This window comes from Haliotis cracherodii, unplaced genomic scaffold, assembly GCF_022045235.1.
Source record: "Haliotis cracherodii isolate W230 unplaced genomic scaffold, xgHalCrac1.p SCAF_9, whole genome shotgun sequence".
NCBI lineage: Eukaryota > Metazoa > Mollusca > Gastropoda > Lepetellida > Haliotidae > Haliotis > Haliotis cracherodii.
Window position 1 is genome coordinate 45,941,427 of NW_027266343.1, and position 25,435 is coordinate 45,966,861.

At 39.7% G+C, this 25,435-nt stretch overlaps 1 protein-coding gene across 6 annotated transcripts in view; it reads left to right on the forward strand.

Moving 5' to 3' along the window:
• Nucleotides 1–25,435, forward strand: part of LOC139452339 (endothelin-converting enzyme homolog) — a 237,480-nt gene that overhangs the window by 166,483 nt on the left and 45,562 nt on the right. Inside the window, exon 1 of one of the 6 annotated variants that reach the window (XM_071233781.1) lies at nt 23,726–23,990. The exons of the other annotated variants lie outside the window; for them this stretch is intronic. Within the exon in view, the coding sequence (XP_071089882.1) occupies nt 23,980–23,990 (11 nt within the window). The 5' untranslated portion in view covers nt 23,726–23,979. Of the gene's footprint in view, nt 1–23,725; nt 23,991–25,435 lie in introns of those variants that run through there. 6 annotated transcript variants of the gene reach the window in all.

Here is a 25,435-nt window from a genome sequence, read left to right on the forward strand (position 1 = left end):
ATCACCCATGCTTACCCAGGACATGATCATCCATGCTTACCCAGGGCAGGATCACTCATGTTTACCCAGGACAGGATCACTCATGCTTACCCAGGACAAGATCACCCATGCTTACCCAGGACAGGATCACTCATGCTTACCCAGGACAGGATCACTCATGCTTACCCAGGACAGGATCACTCATGTTTACCCAGGACAGGATCACTCATGTTTACCCAGGACAGGATCACCCATGCTTACCCAGGACAGGATCACCCATGCTTACCCAGGACAGGATCACTCATTTTTCCCCAGGACAGGATCACCTCTGCTCTCCCAGGAGATGATCACCAATGCTTACCCAGGACATGATCACCCCTGCTTATCCTGCCCTACCGATTAGCGGCTGGGTAACCCAAGTCCACGTATCGTCAGGTCTAAATTCGCGATGCATTCGGTGCCAACCCAAACATCCCTCTAAATACTTTGAAGTCAGTTTCGATAAAGAGTATACCATAGCGTTGTGATCATCATTACACGGGTCCAAATCTCAAACAATATAAAACTATTTACTTTTGTTCTGTAATTTACAACATGCAGACGTTGAGTATTCGCATTGTCCTTTGCTATAGACAAGGAACACTTGTCTCGTTATAAAGTTGTTTTGTGATGAAAGTATGCCCTGTAACTACCCTTAAACAAGGGTAAGATAAGAAACCCCATAACACATGGTAATTTACAAGCAGGTGCGTGGCTTAAGGCTAGGTTCCAAGTTGTGTCCACATAATCATTATGATAAGATCCAGTTTGTGTGGAAGAGGAGATCATTTTCAATTACAGATATGAGTATGTCTAGACCAAGTCCACATGGCCTGGGATATTTCAAGTCTTATCAATTTTCTTGTATGGGTAATCATTACTGACATAAAGTGGATTCTTGATTAGAACGTTTTGACAAGTTCGTCTCGCTACGTGAAATGGTGTTGAGATACACCTTGGATATCATAGTCAGACGTGGCTTAGTATGTGTGTGTTCATATGTAAGATTGCTCAATTTTCATGGGTTGTGGAAATCCATGCGTGTGAACTATCATTTCATTCATACCAATAATTATAGATCTTCTTGTCGTAGAAGAACGTCTTCACTAACTAACGGATATTTCTATTACTTCGTGTGATCAGTGAACATGGTATGTTTCACGAAGCTAATACAACAGCAATAATTCAGTAGACTCAGAGGGTACAGGTGGCCCTGCCGTCAAAGGAGCCGCAATTCGCCGAGGCACGATCACAGGCGTGACAGAAACCTATGATCGTGGGTTCAATACACTGTTCATTTTCGGGGGTCAAATGTTTCTTGAAACTTATGCAATCCTTGTTTAATTATTTGTAGAAAAGTGAAAAGTGTATACGACGCTAGTTATAAATCAAGTTGAAACAAAGACGCCACAAACGGTAACAAACGATTAATACCCGACCTTCACCTTCGAGTTGAACGTCACTTTGATATAACGGTACTTGAGTGAGATTTATGATTATTAAGCTGATCATAGTGAGTGTGAAAATGTTATTTGACGTTAATATTGGCAATAATATATTAATGCAAAATGTCTGAAGCCGAAAAACCCTTGGTGGGCAGCACGAACAACGTACGAGAGACAAGGTTTCACACTGCAATCCTGCTTTTTACACTGGAATGTAGCACCGGGGCCTGTTCTGTCCTCATTCCCAGAGGGGTGATCAAGAACAGAAACTGTTTTATTTTCAACAACTCAAATATTGCCACTTATACAGGAACGCTTATGTCTAAAACGTTTAAATAATATAACAATCTAAGAAGTATGTTGTCAATGAAATCGTTTGTGCGTCTCTCTATCCGTCATCCCCAGACTTCCATCTACCTGACACGGCACCTATCAGCTCCTGATAAGACCAAAGCTCATAGCAGCAATCCCAGCAAATAGCTCGCTCTATCGCCTCGTCTGTCTTTCCCGATAAGAAACAAAAACTCTCTTCCTTCTTCAGATGACGATGAGTCATTGATGTTGTAGCTTCAAGTTCCTTCAATTTAAATTTCACCGTGAGACTTTATTGATAAGAGACATGAACAAGTGTCGCGGGTTTTTGGCATTGTTTCAGACAGCTTATGGTCAGACACTTGCTTACCACCAACGTCTTGATGCACTGTTTGAAAGAACAGGGTGAAGATCTATAAGTATTGTCTCCAGAAAATAAATTATGCGTTGCATTCAATATCTGTCTAAACATCACTGATTTTAGTCGAAAGATTTGTGGATTTAGGAAACGCTAACGTTTTTGTGTGACTCATTTCAGAGTTGGCTTAACGTCCTTTTAAACAGTGTTTCAGTTATATCACGGCGCCTCATATTTCAGCGAGTGAGAGAGTTTTCAACCGCCTTCAGCAATATCACGGCGGAGGACACCAGAAGTGGGCTTCAAACATTGTATCCATGTGGGGAATCGAACCCTGGCCTTCGGCGTGACGAGCGAAAGCTTTAACCACTAGGCTACCGGACCGCCGCCTTCATTACTTAAATGAGCTTATGTTGCATGTATAAATATAAGTACGGAATGCAATTCTTTACATGACATTAAGAAATGGTTAATATGAGTCTGGTAACGCGAACTGACGTTGTCACAGTACAACAAACATGATATTTAGGAGAAATGGGATATTTATCCGACTGTTTGAATATTCAGTCTGCGAAACTAACGCAAGTCGTTCCCTTAAGGCAAGTAAGATACATTAGACTAAAAAGCGTAGACTCGGAGTACCTTTAGGTCTTTCCGGAAATCTTATTTTACATCCAACCACTTCCGGTACATCAGAACGGATACGGAAGAAGAAACCCACGTCACGACTGTCGTTAAAATTTGTGTGAAATGACCGAAGGCGTTTTACAAGATTTCAAAGCTCTGTAATATGACAGCAGGGGAAATACGTGTAAGCACACTTCTATAAAATGTAGAGATTAAGTTACGAGGACGTATAGATTATCTGTACTGACGGAAATTATTTTTGTGTAGTTTTGATCAGGATCGCGGAGACAGTTGTCGACTTCTGTTCTCATGGATCGTTCCCTTCACTGCATGATCAACATTTGAAGAAAATCATACCAAATTGATCTTGAGACATCAAACTTTAATTCTCTTATAACAGATTTTGTTAGAACATCTTTCAAACGCAAGTGAGGAGCACTGATATGCAAATCCAACTCTCTCAACTTGATCAATGGAGAACCTTGACCGTGCCGTAACAAGATCACGAAACATCGTCACTGATTTGCCAGAAACCCTGATCAAATGTGCAAATTCAGATTTGAATTTTTTAATTAGACATTAGACAAATCCATATGCATGCTTCATAGACACGGTTTCTCAGTATTAAAATGAATAAGTTACACATTCGAGATTGGAAAGCAATATTTAGGTCCCATTTTCTAAACATAAATATATTAAGGACTTTATCTACGAAATTTATTTTTAGCTTGTACACTTTTAACGAATGTAATTAAATATTACTCAGTCAACATTTCGTATTCTGCTTTTTGGGTACAACTGCGTTTGTAGGCGCACGCTGTTACTTCTATAAGAGATGAAATGAACTGAATTGATTTGTTTTGTCAGGATACAGACAGTAAGCTACACGTGCTTCCTTGATCTACAAAACCACTGACATCAAAGGATATATGGAGACGCACTCCAACGAACGACATCTTTCAAAGCTGAAAACTCACCATACTCGTTAATGCTGTCCATACTTTGCAATGATTAAAGCACACTTCGCAAAAACAAATAAATAAAAATTAGTTTCAGTCATAAACGTGATTTTGTTTAGGTTACGCTGACCCAACTCCGGTGGTCATGGTGACTCTTCACGTATGATACAGGTTTAGACATTACCTACCGTTACGTCTGAAAAACAGGTTTAATTAAACCTATGTTCTGTTTAATTCTCCTTTGAACATTTCTTTTGGCAATAGGTATAAAGGGATTACAGGCAGCATGCGCGTTCTAGTAGGCGTAAAACATGCATGTTGAATATCATTCCAATGGTGTGGCTTGGTCGGGTAATGACAGTCATCGATTACTTGATCACGATGCCAGTTGATGTTAATGATGTTTACGAACGAGGACATGCATTGCTGGTGATATGAAGCGACGTCTATTACTTATAGTTAGGGACACGGCATTTGATCGAATTCGAGTGAGGTGATTGCATATGCAGTGTTCCGTTGTATCTACACTGGTGCTGGTTGACCTGCGTGTACTTGCATCAACACGACATCAAGAAGCACACATCATCCACCACTTCAAGGATACAGAAGTACCTTGTCAGCGCATAGACGTATGATCTTAGCATTAAGCTTACCTCTAAGAAAGTTACTTAAACACTACTACCGTTGCCCTCGTGTGGTAGATGGCCCTAGTGTTGATAGAATATAGTGTTGATTCTTGTCAGATGACAAAACATAGCTGTAAAATTTTAATACGTATTCTTTTCAATTTCTTGAATCAGTCTTCTCTCTTGTCTCAAATGGGTGAATTGATCATTATAACAACGGAGATTCACATTTGAGCCGAAGGCGTAATGTTTTTATGTCGTTTTGTTTGACGAGTTTTGATATTTTATGCCAGGATCAATTTTCGCATTGTAGGGCCGTCTGAATGCTTTTAAATAAAATCTGTCTTCAATTTGAGACGGTTAAGTGAGGACTATCATATTTATGGACAATTCCGGATGGAATTATTGATTATTGCTCCTGAAAGCGTGTTTGTAATATAACATAGATATTTGAAGTCCTTTGAGGTTCGGTTTTCTTCCCAACAATACATGGTTGTACGAAAGAAATCATTAAAATATAATCTGGGCTTGTTTTTCAGCCTCATGGAGACGTGCACATGCGCACATTTCATGGTTGTCGTTTGATATTTATCTAAGCTATTTGTATGATTGTTTTCCTTCAGCGTTCTGAATAAAAACATGATCGTAGCTATATCCATTACAGATATGTTCTTTGTAAGGGTATAGTTGCATCTCTTCACGACATATTTGAAGGAAAGTAAAAGGTTACAGAGACCAGTTATCTGCAAGTCGGTTTCGTGTTTCAACTCTTTTGATCAATGTTGAAGTTTGTGTGAAGGTTGAGTTGAGACCATGTAGTCTATTAGGAACCGCAGTTCTTATTAGGCTCCATTAATTTGCCATGTGAGCATGTACTGGTCGTCGTTACAAAAGCCAGAATCGTCATGGGTGTGACACTTGGTTTGGCAGCAACAAACCTGTGTTCAGAGGTTTCACCAAAGGCTATTGCCTCTGTTGCGAGGTGACGTCCAAATTGAACCCAGGTTAACCTAGAAATCGGTTCGCACAGACTGGTGAAATCATACAAGTTCAGTGAAAAATCAATGAATTATAAACGCACCGTTTTAGGTTTACTGTCACTAGTATCAAGAAATTTTAAAAGGAAACTTGCTACGAAAACTCGGATTCTGATGGCTGCTTGTCCATCGGTCATTTGATAAACTGTCTCGTGCATCATGGTCTGTAGTGTCTATTATTTACCTTTACAAAGTTGCCATCTCCTGCGACATCGATCAGCTGTTCAGACCAACATCCATTATGGTGATGGCTCAAGAGGGCCGGTCCACATCTTGCTGACATTATCCTGTGATGCATAAAGGGGATACTTAGTTTTCTCATTATGTCCTCTAGACTAATGCTGATGTATACCCGGGACTCCTAGAGGCCTCTGATGAGTGTTTTGTGCGTCACCAAACAATGCTATCATACGTGACATTTGGCCTGTGTGTTTTCTATTCTTTAATGCATATGCTATCTCATTTCAAAGTTGACAGATCAGATGTGTCGATGGCAAGATGAAATGTCGATGTTTTAGCTGATTAAAAGGCATGTTTATATGTGAAATTAAACGGAAACAAACATGGAAAGGGCAATGAGGTAATGTTTGGTCTTTGGGTTTTCTAAAACAGTAACTCATTTCTGAATGTAAACCATGGCAGTGATAAATGTGAGTTTAGGCAATGTCTATTGATTTCATAATGGATGCACGGGATTAAGCACTAAATTAGAGTCAACAGTTAAAAAGAAACCTGAAACACATTTAAGAACTCAGTGGATGCCACTCACCAATATCCTTGTAGATACTCTATTAAAAGACTGATCTTTAGGCAGTGCATTAGAATAAAGCCAATAAGGAATAAAGCGTATTTCTGTCATCTGATACACTTTATGATAAATTTTCACTTACCGAAAAACATCGCGAGCATGATAATAACATTTGAACTAAAATTCGAGGAAATATGATAGTGTAAAGAAATAATGAAATTGGTCTATTTTGGGGGACCAATGGTATTACCTCATGTCACGTAATGATATTGCTTTGAAGGAGTTGACATTTGATAACATGACTTAAACTAATGTTTGTTTCATGCCAAAACACTTAAGTCCATCACATCTATAAACATCCAGTAATGTAATTTTAGCGTCCATTGTGGTTCTAACGTAGTCAACATCGACTTGGCCGTCCATTACTTGTGTGCATTTCTGGCATGTCCTCTGTGAAGCTCCTCTGTGTACCAGCTATTAACGAAGCTCTGTAGTTTGCTTCAGAGTTTGTCATCATCAACCGTAACTACGCCCCTGTGTGCATCAGCTAAAACACGTATTTCTCTTCCACTTTATTGACACAGAAATGTACACAGCACTGCCGGAGGGGTTTTGAATTATGAATCAACTAAATTGTTGATTGTTATTTACGCTGTGATGTTATTTCATCTGTTTCAAATATTAAAAAGGAACCTACAAGAGATTCCAATTTACAGTTTAAACGACAACTTTTCTTTTTGTACAAAAGAATTGTTTGCTATCTTTTATGTAATTTCTCAATTCCATTTTCCTGGACCCTTTGATATATACAATGGGTATAGATTATTAATCGATTGACAGCATCAATGATGAAAAGTAAGCATTATGTATGTTTTATGTTGAATTGTGTCTGTGTTTGAAGCCTACGTTTCATACAAGTAAACAGTGCATTTAGAAAACCTCCCACTTATAGAACCAGCGTATCGACCAGGGGCCCAGTTGCCTTAGGCGAAAGATTATGACAATTATTTTACATATTTTGTATTCTTTCGAGCTTTGATAATACACTCAGTATGATCTCAGAGTGTTTCATATTGTGTTTCATATTTCGATCATTGTTTCATATGGCTGTACATAATGTCTCATATTGTTATACATTGTGCTTCGTATGCTTACACATGTACATAGAATTTCGCCTTACATAGTGTTTCATGTGGTTATACATTGTGTTTCATATTGCTATACATAATGTTCATAGGCATATATAAATATATAATTTCATATGGCCTTACATAGTGTGTCATATGGCCTCACATGCGACTATACATAGAGTTCCATATGACCCATGAATATATTATTTCATATGGCCTAACATAGTGTTTCATATGGAGTTACATAATGTTTTATATGGCTTACAGAATGTTTCATATGGCTATACATAAGCATTAACCACGACCAGGCCTGTTTAACCAAAGTAGAAAACGTTCACAACCTGCGTCACGTTTGACTTTCCTCCCGTGTTAGATTGACACACTGTGATATGGCCTGTTAACATCAGTGCACGGCGCATCAATAAAAGACGTAAGCGTTCTTCAATATCAGGGATAACCTCACAAATGGCTACACATGGGCGAATTGTTCTGAAAAGTCGAATAAATCATTCATCACAACTTCTGTGCGCCGTTTTGTCATCTGTAACAGTGCTCTGTGAAAATCCAATGCATGATTCAACGTCAGCCTGTCACAAATTTAACACAATCCGCCGACTCGTCACGACACGCTACCTACTGCTAAACATATTAAACTTTAATAACAACATCCACACTGAAACACTGGAACAGCTTTTCTGTCGCTATCGTGTCTACAGGGGTTCTTAATTTAATGAGTAAAAACTATAGTGACTCTTGGATTTTTATGAAATTATTGATCGATATATTCTAGAAAGCTTGTAATAAAAATGGAACTAATTTGCGTTGTTCCATTTATTCGTTTCTTGTCAGCTAAAAGGGCTACAGACAATGTCCCTGGGGATGGATCAGCGAGTGCTTGCATACTTCCCAACACTAAGCAAATTAGAATAAAATGTTGGCATGGTACTGCCTCTTTGTTTTATTCCTTCCAACAATATCGCTGATATGTAGTGCATATATCTACACACAGAGTGTTGGTCGTTGCAGCCACGAGTTCAGGTTAGTAGACAGTATCTCAGTCGATGCGTTATTTGGTTTCTACAGTTTCTTTAATCATATCGTTTGTTTAAGTATATTTAGTGTACCTAAGCCATTGGACATGAGATCGGTTGTAAAACCATTTTTGGATAAAAGCATACTCGATATTCATTTGATCTGATATACAACGATACACTTAGCAGAGATTCTTTTTTAGGATTGTGGAAAGGGTTTTGTCGCTTTACTATCAATAGACAAGAATCAGCGGGACGAACTACGATGCAGTCGACTGATAAGTTCTGAAGGTATAAAATGAATTTTTTATCCTCAATTCGTAGCTGCATAATATATTCACTGATGTATCAAATATAACTCTTATACTGAAAGGGCTGTTGTTTTCTGCAGTGTGGTGCCTATTTTCATTCTATGTCTAGACATTGTATTTAGTGCCCTGAGTGTAATTACGTAACTGACTAATTGCTTCTGTGTCATGAGTATCCTTAATCTGAAACATTGTTTCCGTGTTCTTGGTAATCGTGAACCTCTTCCCATCGATTTATATATTACCAAATTTGTGTTAGCAGATACATGTTATATGTTGTTAATGACTTGAATCAAATGTGCCAGGGCTGCCAGTTTGCCAGAGTATTGTGGCTATGTTGGTGTACCAACACAACTTCTAAGACAGCTTTTATCTTTGGCTTCTTCAATGAAGACCCAAGTTGGGTAAGAGGAGGGCGCATGTAGGCAGTGGTCTAAGTCCAGGCAATTAACTTTCACGAAGGACCCACAAGTCTTGGGTTTGAAACTAAAATTATCCTCGATTATGATCCTTGGACCATCAGGACCACACCTGTTTTCATCAAAGGTTTAACATCTACGAGTCGTGTTGGGCTTCCTCCCACCTTCAGCTGAGAACATTATATGACTGATGGATTGTCAACAGCGACATTAACCCCAACCGCTCACTCAACAAGCGAAACTGTTTTTCATATTTCGTCCGTTTTCTTCAAAACGAGTTCCTATAACTGACACCCAATGGCAGCCAGTGGAAGAATTTAGCGCAGTAATAACTTCACTAGTCACATATCTTATACAGACCGAGGGATCTTTAAACCCTGACACGTAACACAATAAACACCTATAAGTACTTTTCCAGAGTAACGCTTTACCCCAGACAGCGAGCTTCATACATCTATCTTTGTTTACTTCATCCTTCCAATTTATGTTTGATTGAAATCCAGCCGACAGATTGTACTGATTCATCGCGCGAGGAGCGATCGTTATTTGGGTGATATACATGCTTTGTTCATTGTATCAGTACAATCTAATGTTACAACAGCAATACCATCTGCTGTTGTTTGGAAATGGTTACATGATAGAAGTGTGTCAGTCGCATGTTTATTGGTGTAATATGGCCCAAATCGGCCAAAAAGAGTACTAGACAGTGCAGAGGTTACTGCAAATTTCTTGCTCGTTTGGGTAGTGTCATCTATGTTTTTGTTATTTTTGGTCCCCCAGGTAATCCATGAGTGGGCTCTTCCATGCCCTAATTACCTCATTTGATAACCCAGTCTATCACAGCACATTCAGATCACCTATTTACATGTACCTCTCTTATGGGTTAAACAAATTGGTGAAGTGGATGGACACCATAAAACTATGCCCACAGACTCCCTCACTTTCACATCCTGCAATCCACCCTCTCTCTTTCCTTAATAGTTGTCAGATGGTCATCGCTAGGTAATAAGATCATGTTTGACACAATCTTTGTCTGTCTTCAAGGCTGGACGGCAGACTATAGTGTGAGTGTGTGGTTTATCTGAATGTATGTGTTGGCACTTCGCTGCCGTGATTGTCTGCACGTGTGGTTTATAAACACCATCGGTCCATAGTCTAGAATCTGTTGTACCTTCTCGTCTTGACAGTACGCATTCCAGTGTCTTGGCCTTAGCAGCTTTGTAAAAGGGGCCTCCAGTTTCCCTATTTTGCTGTTGCGAAAATGAACGGAACTGAATGGGATAGAGGATGATTTTAGCAACTACAACAATACAGCAACTTAACGGAGGAAGAAGATAGGTATGAGCTTCACATTGAATTCTGCTCAGAATCAATCCCGTGATGAGGGAAGGCTTTAATGGCGACCATATCGTCCCTGTTGCGGGAAGAAGACATGAAGTAATCTTATTATAAGAATCTTTGTGTGTTATGGGGTACTACACGGGGACAAAAATAGACATTTGATAATAACATCGTAGCGAACACAGGATAGATTGCTCAATGATGAATCTCTATCAAAGCACTTTACCATAAAATTATAAAACACATATGTGTATCACCGGAAACTCACCTATGAAACATTATTCCAATATGTGTAGTTTATAAATATAATAACTGAACGATATATGCCCTGCATTATTATGCAAGTTATTATTCCTAAATACATTTGTGATATATCACTGCTTAATAAACTGTATTTTTGCAGGCTGCAGTATATCAAATGTCACCATATATATGGCTGAAATACTGCCGAAGTGATTTAAACTCACTCTACATTTATTTCTTTTTTTGTATTTTCTAATTCATTTATTTATAATATATCATTCCTTTAGGAAAATATAAAAAAATGAATAATGATTCATCTCAGCTATGTATGATGCAACGATTATAAGGGCATTATAATAATTGGCATTATACGTCATCAGACATCTAAATATCAAATCTGAATGTCCATCAGGACCAGTTCATACTGACATCAAGAACATTGCCACCTAGGTACAATGTGGCATGTTAATATGCTGCTTGTTTATGCTGACCTTCAACACAGTTTAAAACCCCTCCATCCCACGGGGATACAAAGGCTGATGAAGTCGCCTGCAGCGGTGTAAACCCATCTCCCAAACAGGAAGCCCTCAGTAGAAATATGGGTTTATGATTCAGAAAGATAGATATAGAGAAGATAATATCGAGTAGCAATATTGACATTAGGCTAGCAGCGGGGTCCAACTTAGCAGTTATAGCGCTCTAGAATCTTCCGCGGGACGAGACTCTTTGACTAAGGATCTCCCCTGGTTTGATAGCAAGCCCTTGCATTCTGTGTGTAGCATCTGCCCCCTGCAGGGTCTACACGCAGACCATGCACTCGCATCCATCAAACACCTGTTCTCATCCAGCATTATGAAAATACAAAGATTCTCGCATGTCTCTGGCAGAACCCTTGAAAGACATTCTAGGTTTGATCTGAAACTCACGATCCCCAGAGTTTAACATTTGTTGGTGTTTTTTGGCGAGGCAGTGTGTACTGAATGCGTTTTGGGATGATGGACGAGGGTTTGGAAGGATTGGAATGTATTTTGGAAGGCAACAGTGACGGATCATATACATTTATTATTAAGTGATGATAATGACAATAGCATGGACAATGTGGTTTTACAGGATCATCTACCTTCTAACTGAGTACACAACAAACCGTTTGTCAAGCGTGATTGTCTGTCCATGTGAAACTGCTGTGTACAATTCTAATGGGGAACCAAACTCACCTGACATTTGTGTAGACAATACAAAAGTAGGGAAGAGAAAACTAGTTAGAACTTGAATTTCATAAAATCTTTTCTAAAAATTACAAAAAAAACCATGTAATATATTTTATTATTTATTGGGTCCATTTTCAGCCCGATTTAACACACTTTGTGGTCTTCAAAGAAGAAGAGAAGAGTTTTGAGTAATGTGTTCCTGAACAATGACAGTATGATAATAGACAAGAGCGTTATCATGGTTACATTTGCAGGGAGTGTTTGAAGCATTCATCAGTAGAAGTAGTCCAAAGTGTTATATAGATAGCGTTGGAGGCTATGGTGAAGATTCCAATATCAACAGTCATGTTTAGTTATCTGAACTTAGTTTCCTCTTTCTTTTTTGTCATAACATGATACACACAGAGTATTGCCCTGTTTTCTTATATATAGCCACTTCGTAATGTTATAATGTTATAATTGTGGTTACATATTATTAAAATTATATTTTAAGAATATGCCAACACAATTTTTATCTTGATGGCTGATCTGATGTGAATAATGGATTCTTACCGAAAGAGGAATTATTTTTTGAATCTGAGCATCGTGTTCGCGATGTTTTTGCTGCCCATAACGCTACGTTGTTTGTTTGTTACAGAATCAGAATTGGTAAAATGTTTATTTGGTCAGATTTACCAATGGTTTGGGGATTCATGTAACAGTTGTGTGAGTCATGAGTTAGAGGACGTGGTGAAATCCCAGGTGTGTCATATTAAATGATAAGGCTGTAGTTTGGGTATCAAGAACTTTGATAGCCTCATGACAAACGACACTGAACGCCATTATCTCGGTGTTATCACACACTTCATTGCACATCTGTTATAAGAGATAAAAAATGAACACGGACACATGCACATCACCTGCACACACAAATCCAAAAATAATGAAAATGATGTCACCGACGAATAGAAACAATGTCAACCCTTCTGAAATATCGGCTAGTTAATGACCAATTGCACTTTTTGCACCTAAGACTTGTGTCCAAAGATTAACTAGTATTCACAAATATCCTTTTAGACCTCACATACATAAGTTTCATTTAAACTATTTGAAGCAAAACCACGCTTCTGCTAAGTCTATGACGTGTTGTGTTAATATTTATAAAAACAAACGATGTCACCCATTGACTTTGTGATCTGCAAACCAACGACGGGAAGACATGTACATGTATATTATGCAGCACATTGGTGAGCAAATGTGCTAAAACATGGTTGCATGCAGTGGGCGTTTTGAGTAATAAGTAACATATTACACAAACCTTATACACGTTCCTACGATTCCTTTAAAGCATCTTCACTAATCTAACAGACTACCTGGGTTGTACAGCCAATTAGCCGCGTGCTTACATATGTACCTTCCTAGTGGATGCATGGACATCCCATTTACTTAGCGGCCTGACTATGGCCTCGTATAATTGCCTTATTGAGGTTGCTCATTTTACTCTTGAGAATTTCCATTAGAAATAATTACAGCGGTAGTTTATTTCCATATTTAATCTTCCCATGCTCAACAAGCCTTCAGTTGTATTCCGTTTGGGCTTCTGTTTGCAATTAACAACGAAGCTGTGATTATCATTAGTATCAATTTCCCTTTGCCATCATGTTTGCTGTCTTTTAAGTCAAGTGGTCATGTTATAGGGGCACTAAATAGTTTGAGAATGTGTTCATGTAGCATCTATTCGTATGGTTGGTGTTCTGATCGTCGTGATGTTCTACATTGATAGAGTTTTCTGATAAGCGTGCCTTCATCTTTCGTTATTGTACCTAGCTATGGTGTATTATTACCTGATTCAAACCAGTTCTCCTGAAAACATTTCTACCTTCATCATTCATAACTGTACCTCGCTGTTTCATCCTGTTCATCTAAATACATTCTAATTCCAAGGTTCATTATTGTACTTGATGTGTTTATTTGTAAATTGTTTCAATCCAGTTTACTTAAATACCTACTAGCAGTTCACTTTCTATTCAATATATGCAGGGGACCTGATGATTCTTGGACAGAATAGGACCCCAGTACGCCATGCATGTCACAAAAGCCGAGTAAAATGAGCATCTGGTATTTCCATTGTGTCCCGACGACCTGGGATATTGCTCCTGTTAAGAACCCCTGGTGTGCCTGGCTTGATTATTTACGGGTCTTCATGGTGTAGCTGTTACAATGTTGATTCATACGTAAAACAACATTCACTTATGCACATTCACCTGGGATTCAATTTGCACACACCCTTATCAATACCTACGAATTCCCTTAAATGTAAATGGGTTTATAGTCCAAAAAAACCTTAATATCTGTACCTATACATCTAACCTGTGGTAAAATAGGTCTTCAGCAACTCATGTTTGCCGTAAAAGGCGACTGTTCTTGTCGTAAGAGGCGACTAATGGGATCGGGTGATCGCTGACTTAGTTGATGCATGTCATCCTATCCCAATTGCGTAGCTCGATGCTTAAGATGTCAATCACTGGATTGCCTGGTCGAGACTCGATTATTTACAGACATATAGCTGAGAGCGTCGTTAAACAACTAACAAACAAACCTATGCATCTGGCATTGTTCCACTTCAGTCGGAATACATATATATAAATACACATGCATCAAAGGAAGAGCCAGACAGCGGAAACCATACACACATGAAATTGATACAGGCAACCATATTCCAACCATATTCCAACACAGACAATGACTGAACTGACACCCACACCCATCCTAACCGAGACATATATACCAGGTACCATATCTCATTCTACATACACACTCAGACACTCATTGAGACGCTAATAACGCGAATAAATCAGTGAGCATGGTGACAGATAAGTTAAACTTAGACGGATAGGTAGACTGATCGGTTGACAGACTGTGAGACAAGCGACAATATGTATATTTGACAGGGACTCTGAAAATACTAAGTACAGACAAACTCGTTGACCTTCAACGGCGTTGTTCACCCACATTCGGTCTAATTATGGTAAGAATAGTATTAAGGTCAACGGAAGCCGATCAGGTGAGTTGGCTGTCTCATGAAAAACTGAAAAACTCATTAGTGTAGATCGTAACCCTTTGTCGGCCATTTGTAATTGTATTGACTCGCGTAATATACCCCCACTCTTGTCAAACATTGCTCTTTGTGTTGACTCGCAGTATATACCACCATCCATGGCAGCTACTACTCTTTGTGTAAATTCGCGGCATATACCATCACAATGTTCAACCATTACTCATTTTATTGACTCCTGACATATACCACTTTCCTTATCAGCCCGTATTTGCGCGTATATCGAGCCACCCCAAGTGTTGTCAGGCACTGCAAGCTACTGCGCACAGCTGTGTCCCAGAGCCATGATCCAGTTCGGGTTCGAATCCCAGATTTGCCTTGATTTTGAATCGTGGTTTGTCAGTACCATACCAGGGCTCATGGTTTCCCCAACGTGACAAACGTCTAAAATGTGCATCATTTCGGGATTTCCTCCCACATCATGCCGTGATATTAATATTCAAAGCAACGTAAACCCAATTATTTTCGTCCCCACGACCTTGTTGTATTAGAATTATCTCGAACTCATGTAGGGGTCACGGGTAGCACAGTCGTCTAAGGCGGTGCAATTCGCTATGCAGAGTTGCGTCCTTAGGGCACGCCAGACACCTATGATTGTTGGTTCGAGTCCCGGTTCGCCCCGATTATGTTTCTAGGTTTGTCAGCACAATACCCGAGCTCGTGGGTTTCACCAAAGTGACAAAGGTCTAAGGCCTGCATCACTTTCCTCCCACATTAAGCTGACACGCCGTGATACAACTGGAATACTGTTAAAAGCAGCGTTAAACACACCTCACTCACTCACTCGAACTATTTTTTCATCCCCTGGCTTGCTCAATTCGAAATGAAGATGGTCAACTGCCAGACAGAGACAGTTTCACGCTTAATAACAAAATATGTTTCGACGGATTCACTAAAAAGTCTTCAGGATTACAACATTAATACATATTCTTCAGAAATGTTTTTAATGTTAATCTACATAGAATCAATACAAAAGCTAGTTCAACGTTGTATCCTAATCAGCAGTTTCGTGGTCGTCCATAGCTGTTCCACATACGTGTGGCTGTCATCGTTGCCCTGTCTTTCAACACCCTCTAAACAGAGTTATTAAAGGAATGAGGCCGCAGAAGGACCCTCGCGTATCGTTAAGGTGTTAACTGATGTAGGTGTTCCCACGTGCGATCGTGCCTCTTCTTTAGTTAGATGTCTGCTTAACTCACACACCATATTTAGTTACGGAAGGAAGTGTGTAGCCTTGGCTCAGGTGATCGATGCTACGTAAAGATGAAGAATCATGGGACACCGCATTCACAATATTGTTGTAGATATCGTATGCATGACATAGCCATCTGTACACTATATTCATCATGATTATCCGTACACCGTATACGTGGTATAATCATTGCATAGTATAATGTATAATCAGTGCATGACATTCACCAGGTGGCAAAGGTGGCCAATTCGTCTAAGCCGCCAATAACATCTCTATGTCTGTGCCCATGATCGTGGGTTCGAATCCATGATTGGCCCTGATTGTTTCTAGATTTGTTATACCCGTGGTATAACTGACATACTGTTTAGGTGGCGTCAAATCAAACTCATCCACTTACTATATTCACTCTATGGCTTTCTGTTAAACCTATTCACTATCCCCAAATAATGTTAAATGGTTCGTCAGACTCGGTTGGTTTCGCATCATACCCTGATGGTTAGGGCCGTTGTTCATGCTTCAGTCACTGATCTGCCTGGTCCTGACTCGATCATTTACCAGTTGTCATAATTTAGCTTGAATAGCTTGGTTATTGTGGCTCAAACAACATTCACTCGTTCAACTCAGAGGAGAGATGTGTTTCAATCTGCTCAAGTTGGCTATTTGCAAAGTTTGTCATTTTCTCGCAGTAAAATGAATGTATTAATGTCTTTCCTAATGATAAGGTGAGATAAAGGAGAAATAAATGTGACAAGGAAGTTTATAAAAAATATTTCAGTGCGTTCTAAGCAAGTAGCAACAGTTATTAAACTGTCTAGAAGGATATTTATGACTGTTTCATGAACCTGGTCTGCCAGCGGTTTCTTCACCGCACAACACGTCTCCATCACGGCCACACCAGAGGAACAACAACATGGCTCACTGAAGGGCCTATTGAACGCAGGAGTGCCGGCAGTTATTAAGCACGGACGTTGATCTCTGACTCGAACTGGGAAATTTCCATGTTTCTCTGACATTTTTCGTTTCAAATCTCGCAATTCATTGCGCAGTTCATAGGTCTGATAAACATGTGGTTTATCATAATTTAAAGGCATTATGATGGACAGGAAATACAGGCAATATGTCACACGACCGTATTCGTTATTCATTAAAACATGATTGAGTTTTTACAAACACGTAGAAAAATAATGAGAATCGTGTTGGTGCACGATGGAGGTGGTGATGGTGGTGGTGGTGACGTCAACGGTGATGGTGGTAGTTGTGATGATATCACTGTGGATGATTGTTGTGGTGGTGGTGACGGCAATGATGGTGGTGGTGATAACAATGATGATGATTGTGGTGATGGTGTTGTTGTGGTAGTGACACCAATGGTGATAGTGGTGTTGATGATGGCAAGGATGTTGATTGTGATGATGGTGGTGGGGATCTTGATGGTGGGGGTGGTGATGGTGGTGATGGTGATGGCGATGGTGGTGATAGTGATGGGGTCATGGATGACGATTGTGATGATGGTGGTGGGGATCGTGATGGTGGGAGTGGTGATGGTGATGGTGGTGATAGTGATGGGGTCATGGATGACGATTGTGATGATGGTGGTGGGGATCGTGATGGTGGGGGTGGTGATGGTGGTGATGGTGGTGATGGTGATGGTGATGGTAATGGTGGTGATAGTGATGGGGTCATGGATGACGATTGTGATGATGGTAGTGGGGATCGTGATGGTCGGGGTGGTGATGGTGGTGATGGTGATGGTGGTGATAGTGATGGGGTCATTGATGACGATTGTGATGATGGTGGTGGGGATCGTGATAATAGGGGTGGTGATGGTGGTGATGGTGATGATGGCAAGGATGACGATTGTGATGGTGGTGGTGAGGTTGGGGGGATATGGCAATGATGTTGATTGTGATGGCTCGGTTGGGGATGGTGATAGTGATGATGACAATACTAATGACTGTGATGGTTAGGGTGGTGATGGTGATGGTGATGGTGATAGTGATGATGACAATGATGTTGATTGTGATGGTGGTGGTGATGGTGAATGTTCATGAGATTAAAACATCTAACTTGTTTCTTTTGCTGACATGTCGAGTCGCCAAAAACAAGACTCAGAGAGTATACATACACATCGAGAATCTTGTGACGTGGCAATAGTTAGTCGACTAACCCTTCACATGCCATTTCTGCTTCTGTGCATCATGTGATATAATTCAGTACTTGCAATCATTAAGGGAAACAGTGTTCGTTTCATCAAAATCGTTGGTATCTGAGATATTTATCAATACGAGATCCTTGTCATATTACCTTCCAAAAGATGCTTTACCTTTTTCCATTGTTTTAATGTTTTCTACTTGAATTCAACTAAAATGGCTAGAACGTTAAGCATAGTTATGTTTAACCCATATATTCTTGGTACATCACAAAACATCTATGAAATATATCATATGATATTAATAGGATATAATGATGCAGTGACGACGACTGCGATGCTGGTGATACTGTAGGTGCTGGTGGTGCTGGTATTGATGATGATAGTGGTCCTGGTAGTGATGATTATGATGACGATATTGACGATAATGATGACGATGATGATGATGATGATGATGATGATGATGATGAAGGTGCTGATAGTAGTGATGGTTGCAGAAGTGATTAATGGTGCTGGTTGGGAGGATGATGGTAGTAGTGGTGGTAATGATGGTGATGGTAGTGGTGGTGGTAATGATGGTGATGGTAGTAGTGGTGGTAATGATGGTGATGGTAGTGGTGGTGATGATGATGGTGGTGATCAAGGTCATTGTAATGATGATGATAAATCCGTTCAAAGAGTCCATTTGACTAAAGGTCAACGGGTAAATGTCCGACATTTGATTGATCCCATTTCTTGTTAGTGTCTTTAACTTGTCACTTCTTACATTGAGATCGAAAAACCTCTTCGCTTAAAGTACCAGCGACGCACGTAACAACAAAATGAGTAATTTGCTTTTTGCAACAATTTGTCTAAATCCAGTACATTTCTAGACCAAACTAGCACTCAATCAAAGCTAGGAAAATATGGCGAGTCTTTTGTCGACGTTTCAAGCGCTAGTGATTGAACACCTGTTACGAGAAATCAATTTCATCATCACTTACGAAATCCCCCCGCTATGTACAAGCACACGTACCTGTCAAACATCTGAGAATGACAGCCTCCCAAATGTGCAACTTGTTTCATACTGGGAGGAAGAAAAACCCTTCACATCAATCCAGTATTTGTTTTGATCAGCTTCTCTTCAGGAACTCCATCAATGTGTACTATAGCAATGATTAACAACTAATTGTGTCGTTTTCACTGAGGATTTCTTTCGGAAAAGGGTAAGCTGACTTTTTATTTCAATGTGCAAGTTTATATGAATAGATCCAGCTGAGTTGATGAAGAACACATTTAGCGCGTCATGGATTGTGTGAATTGACTTATTCAATGATAAACTGATAGATTTGAACGAGGATATTCTCTTGGATTCTTAGTGGCTGTGTGCTCTTGAACTAGAATCATTAGGTTTATTGACAGGTTCAACGTATGTTAACGTACACGACCACATATCTAACTTTGCGATATCTGGGCTGTTACATTTATTATTTATTTTTCATCCTGTTTTTTTAGACATCCTTGGTCTTTATTCGTTGATTGGCACAGTAGAAGTGACAGGGTAATAGCGGGTAATTGTATGGATGAGTGGGTCTTTATTTCCACTGATGCGTTTTGGTGCAGATACCAGTGCGTTTATCTTGATGTGCCTTGTGCAACTGAATTATTCATGTTTGACCAAAATACTTTAGGCAACCCGTATAAACGGATTAGGATTAGGTTAAATATAAAACGTCAACGCCAGAGAAAAACCAGTCTCAACCATCCGGCAAACAGATTACATTGGGCGTAAAAGGCAAAATGGCTGTGAAAACTTGATGAATAGGTCACTGAAAATCAGTGATGACACAATGTGTTCACGAGTAGGGTACGCATGGCCTGCCCTACCGGTAAACAACATGTATCAATCGATGGATTGTCATTGTGATATGGCAGTGACTGTAATGATATCGAATTCGAGATAAGATCGAGATAATGAATATTTGTTGTTGTTAACATTCTTAATGTGTATTTCTTCGTTGCTCTGTTACTATCCAAATTGATCACGTGAATAGCATACTTCGTGCCAAACTGATCGCACGCAGTTTCGACACATCCGGAGTTGATTTGTAAAGGACATCGTGTCTTTGTCATGTTGGGTGAGGAAACAGGATGGTTTATGTCACCTACAGCAATACTCTGGCAGTGTCAGGGTTTCACATGTTGGGAACCCGTGAAGATCCGTGTCAGAATTGGCCTTCAGCAACCCATGCTTGCCAAGAGGCTACTAACGGCGTCGTATGGTAAGACTATTTTGGGAATATTGCTGAGTGTAGCAAACAAAAAACAAACAAACACATGTTGAGAATCGAACAGGGATCTTCGCCGCGACGACGAACACTTTAACCACAAAGCTACCGCACCGCACCTAGCCCGTGTTCATATCGTACAAGAGTACATAAACACGTCTAAGGGACCAATACTTATAATGACTTGGTTTATGACATGCCTGGGCGGTATACATATAAATTAACGCTTGGGTAAGACTTAACATACACGTACAACCAGACACACTGTACACTTCCTCGATACACCCGACGAGAAGTCTATAGTGAACAACGTCATTACACCGAAGATTACCTTAGAGCAAAGTGAATTTCAATGCTTACAGGGGACCGACCTGCCCTAGATAGATACGTGATATTCCACAGTTTGAAATAATAATAAAAATTCGAAATGATAAACAATTCGGAATAATGAATTCACGAAAATCAGCTGATATAGTGTTGAAGTAGGATAGTCGCAACTACATTCACATACGCTTGTATCGATATCTTGAGTTCATTTCCTGACTGCCATAGCTGTTTGGGTTCTTCTATGTAAAGCCCTACAACCGTTTTGTCACGTACTGAAAAACACTCATCGAACTGACATGCACGAATATGTTGAGTCATTATATCCACACACCTAGTACAGCTGCCTGTAATATACATACACGGGCACCGAGGAAGCACACCAGGGGACTGCGACTTGTTGAAGCAGGTGGTAGGGATCTTTTGTAGACGTCTATACACGTTCAAAATAATAAGGGCGACACGGGGCATTAGTTCCAGCCGTGCTGTGAGTTGTACGTGCTTGCGTTTAAGGCTGGCTTAATCCACGGGGCATGGCCTGGATGCCTGGTATTGTTTGAGAGGTAAATGTTCCTGATATATGATACGTGTTGTTAGACATTGGGTTCGGTTGTACCATACAGACATAATATATTCTTCACTGACCCCAGGCCCAAAATACAAACACGATGTGATTGAATGTACGTGTGGGTAAGCGGCTGGAGTAGAACACTGTGTGTTGCTGAAACGTATAATTATAGTTATTGGTCTAGTCTGGGTAAGTGTGATGCAAAGACATATCTGTATGACGTCACGGTCAGTAATAGTCCAGCGATATAACGGGGACTTGTGCATAAGCCCTGTCGTATCGCGAAGAAGCTTTCCGTTAAATCAAAGGTTTCATTGATTTTGGAGATATGTGTTCTGATATACCAATGTTTTATTTATGCATATTTCATCTGTACAACAAATAACATTGACCATCATCTTCGTTCAGTTTTAGATATCACTTCATATTTGATGTTTCAAGATGCGGCAGGTTGACCCAATCGTCTATGATCGTGGGTTTCTAATTCCGGATTCGCCCTGATTATGTTTCTTTGTTCGCCATTATCACCGTCATACCCGTCTTCGTTAATTTCAAGTGGTAAACGTCTAGGACCTGCATCACTTCGGGCTTTCCTCCAGCCACTAGCTGACACGCCGTGATATACCGGTAACTGGACTATATTGTTGAAAGCGGCTTTACACCATACTCACTCACTCACTCACTCACTCACTCACTCACCCACCCAAACCCACCCACTCACTCACTCACTCACTCACTCACTCACTCACTCAATCACTCAATCACTCACTCACTCACTGATATCCCAACATGTGTAATCTAACAAATGTATACGTATCGATGGATAACATGTGTACCATAACATTGCACGATATCAGACATGCGTGACGCTGAAACTGCCAAAGCCTGTATAAGTCTGAGGGCGATTCGCCACGGACAGGATATTAATCTGTACGTGTATGCATCAAATACCAAATATATCCGATTTATTCGCTATGGGAATTGACAGGCCATTGCAGAGATTGCTGGCAAAACAGCCAGACTTATGAAGTCCAGCACCCCGCGGCCTCGTGCCAGTAGGCTGTGAGATCACTTCCTGCATTCGTTATACACAGTGCTCGCCGTCTCGTTTGACACATCACATTTATACTTGATTAAAAAGGCGAAGCAATGTCGTGCATATTTCATAAGACTACGGTGAATTATTCCTGTTTCACAAGTCGGATCTTGCAGCATTGGACGGTCCGGGATTTATCATTTTGATCAGTGTAATGGCGGTATGGAAAAGGATATTGATTAAGGGCGTTTGTGTTACAAGCGGAGTCGAACTGAAACAAATTGACAATCACTGACACGTAAATAGATAAGACGCGTTATTCATATTGCGCTGATACGGCTGGGTAGCCACGTGCTCAAAGGAACATTAAATATACATGCACGTTGATTATAGTATGTTTTGTCGCAGTAGTTATGTATCTATATGTACATTTTAGGATTAGTAAGAAACTAATAAATTAATTTTTAGTAATGCGTTAAGGAGTTGATTGGTTGCGGAATCTACACAGTAAACTTTAATTGACATAAAATGTGCAGGTTTTTAAAGATACTTTTACATTTTTATGAGATAATACACATAAGTTCTGTGTTACGCTCACGCAAATTGTAATGCAAACTGACACAAAAGTTATCAAATTATGTATTTTTAATAACCTACATTACATCAATTTTGGTTCTTGACATAATCTGACTTAAACTTCTCTATCCTAATCCAGACATTCCGTACCAAATGAACCTGATTTAGACCGTTTCATATATCTTCTGTTAACAAACTGATCAAACCAATATCTCTTATTATACATGTACACAGTACCAGTAATCAGCTTGTATATATAAATATATATATATTCATAATATTTGTTCATGTTTACAATATATAACATTAACAAGCTTATTCTAATTTACTATACACTATACATTATTTGTAGATGACCACTTAACACAACGTGACCTACATTTCTAGCATAATCAGACCGTATTCTATTTCCGCATTAGTGCCCAAATTACGTTTCCTTAAAATAGACTCTCACGTGTAACGGGATAGCGTGTGTATCTCAGCGCTACAGACTGTTACGACGAGTCAGAGCGCTCTTTTTACAAATGTGTCAAAAAAGTTTTCTCCCAGGCCCATCAAAACAAACCTAATACGCAGGCAAGCACGACCTAGTGTGTTTTAATGTACAGATGTAGATAGCCCGGGTTATAAGTTACCGCCATCAGCTCGTTTTACCTGGGGTCAAATGGGGTCAAATGGGGTCAAAGATCTCACGTAGCTGGCTTTGAGATCACCTGTGACTCACCTGGCTGTTCCCTATCCTTTCCAGTGGAATTGTAAACTTTCAACAAACTGTGTCGGCTTGAACTTACTTTAACTGGACCCTGCGTTGTGTATCGCATGTACAGGATACCATTGTCGGATATACGTTGACCCTGCCCACACCTGTTCGTTTAGCAGGACAGGTATATCTGACGTAAGTTGTGTTTGTGTGTCGTGGGCGGTGGAGAGGTGACACACTAGCGAAGTGGTTACGACGCAAGGATGTCGAAAAGGTTCGTATTGATGGTTGGAATGTTTAGTTCAATCCGTTTATCCTCTGATAACAGAGATTCTGTTAGAATTATCTGGTCGGGATCTCGACCCAGTTGAGAAACTTTAAAGCAATATGGCGGAACGAGTTGTCCAAAGTAAACAGTCTGACTGTTTGAGTGTTCCCTAGCGGAAATGTTTGTTCGGTTTCCAAAGGTTGGAGGGGAGAGTGTATTGGTCATGTCGAACTGTTTTATTGATGTAGAATGGATAAACCTTTTTCAATTTAATCGCAAACCAACACACACTGAATGTTTCAGATACACACTAAATCATATAAAATAATAATAATAATAATAATAATAATAATAATAATAATAATAATAATAATAATAATAACCCCATGTGATGCAGGTCTCAATAATCATACTTATAATACATCATTATTATCATATGTCAATGATGAGGATGTTGTTGTTGTTGTTGTTGTTGTTGTTGTTGATGTTGATGTGATAGTCATACAACTGTCAGTGTAGGATCAATATGACTTACACATTACCTGATTATGGAACCAGCAGAGCAGGACATTGTATTCCTCTGCGCCAAGTACAACTCAGCGTTAAGTAACGACCAGGTTTATTTTTATAAGACATTGGATGCCTACCAGACACTTAATGACCCCGTGTTGGCATCTACGAGATAAACAGGCAATGGGCCTATCCTGTCACAGTGCAGGATGTAGGCCAGGGACTTCCCTGCACCAACAACAACACCATAAATAATGCAAATATCATATTGCAATTGGCAACAAATTATCGTGCCCTCATTTTGTTAGGTTGGCTGCTGAAAATATGACCGAATTATTACATAGCTAGAAAGATATATTCCATTGATTGATTAGAGAAACATGTATTTATTACGATACTTTATCATATGACATAAAATATATGAATACGTATAGAGTGGAACCTTGTTTGTCCGGAAAGTTTGCTTTCTGGGCGATTACTGTTTGGAACGTATGCATATGCAAAGGATATCACTCTTAACCTATGATTTGTTGAAATATATGTGCAGGTGAGTATACTGTTATTCTGAAACGTATATATATACGTGGCTCTCTTGCCATGGTTGGTTAATCAGTTCTATTTTACCTGTGCAATACCGTCCGTATTAGCAGGGTTTCGCTGTTTAGATATCAGTCTTACACTTTCTATTTCAATCTGCAGCTGGCTCAGGTGTCTGCTGTGTGTCAGTAAGAGCAGTTTCTTTGTTCGTAGCCTTGCTCCAAGGCTGTACTGAACGATAAGTCCATGAATGTAGAGTAATAGGCAAGTCTAGATAAGCGGACAGTACATCTAAGGACACCAGTCTTTTATGGGAACAACTTGGTCTTATTATTTGTAAAATCTTAGTCATTATTATTTAAACTAATAATTATGCCTTAGAGACTTGTGCAAGTCTAGTTTGT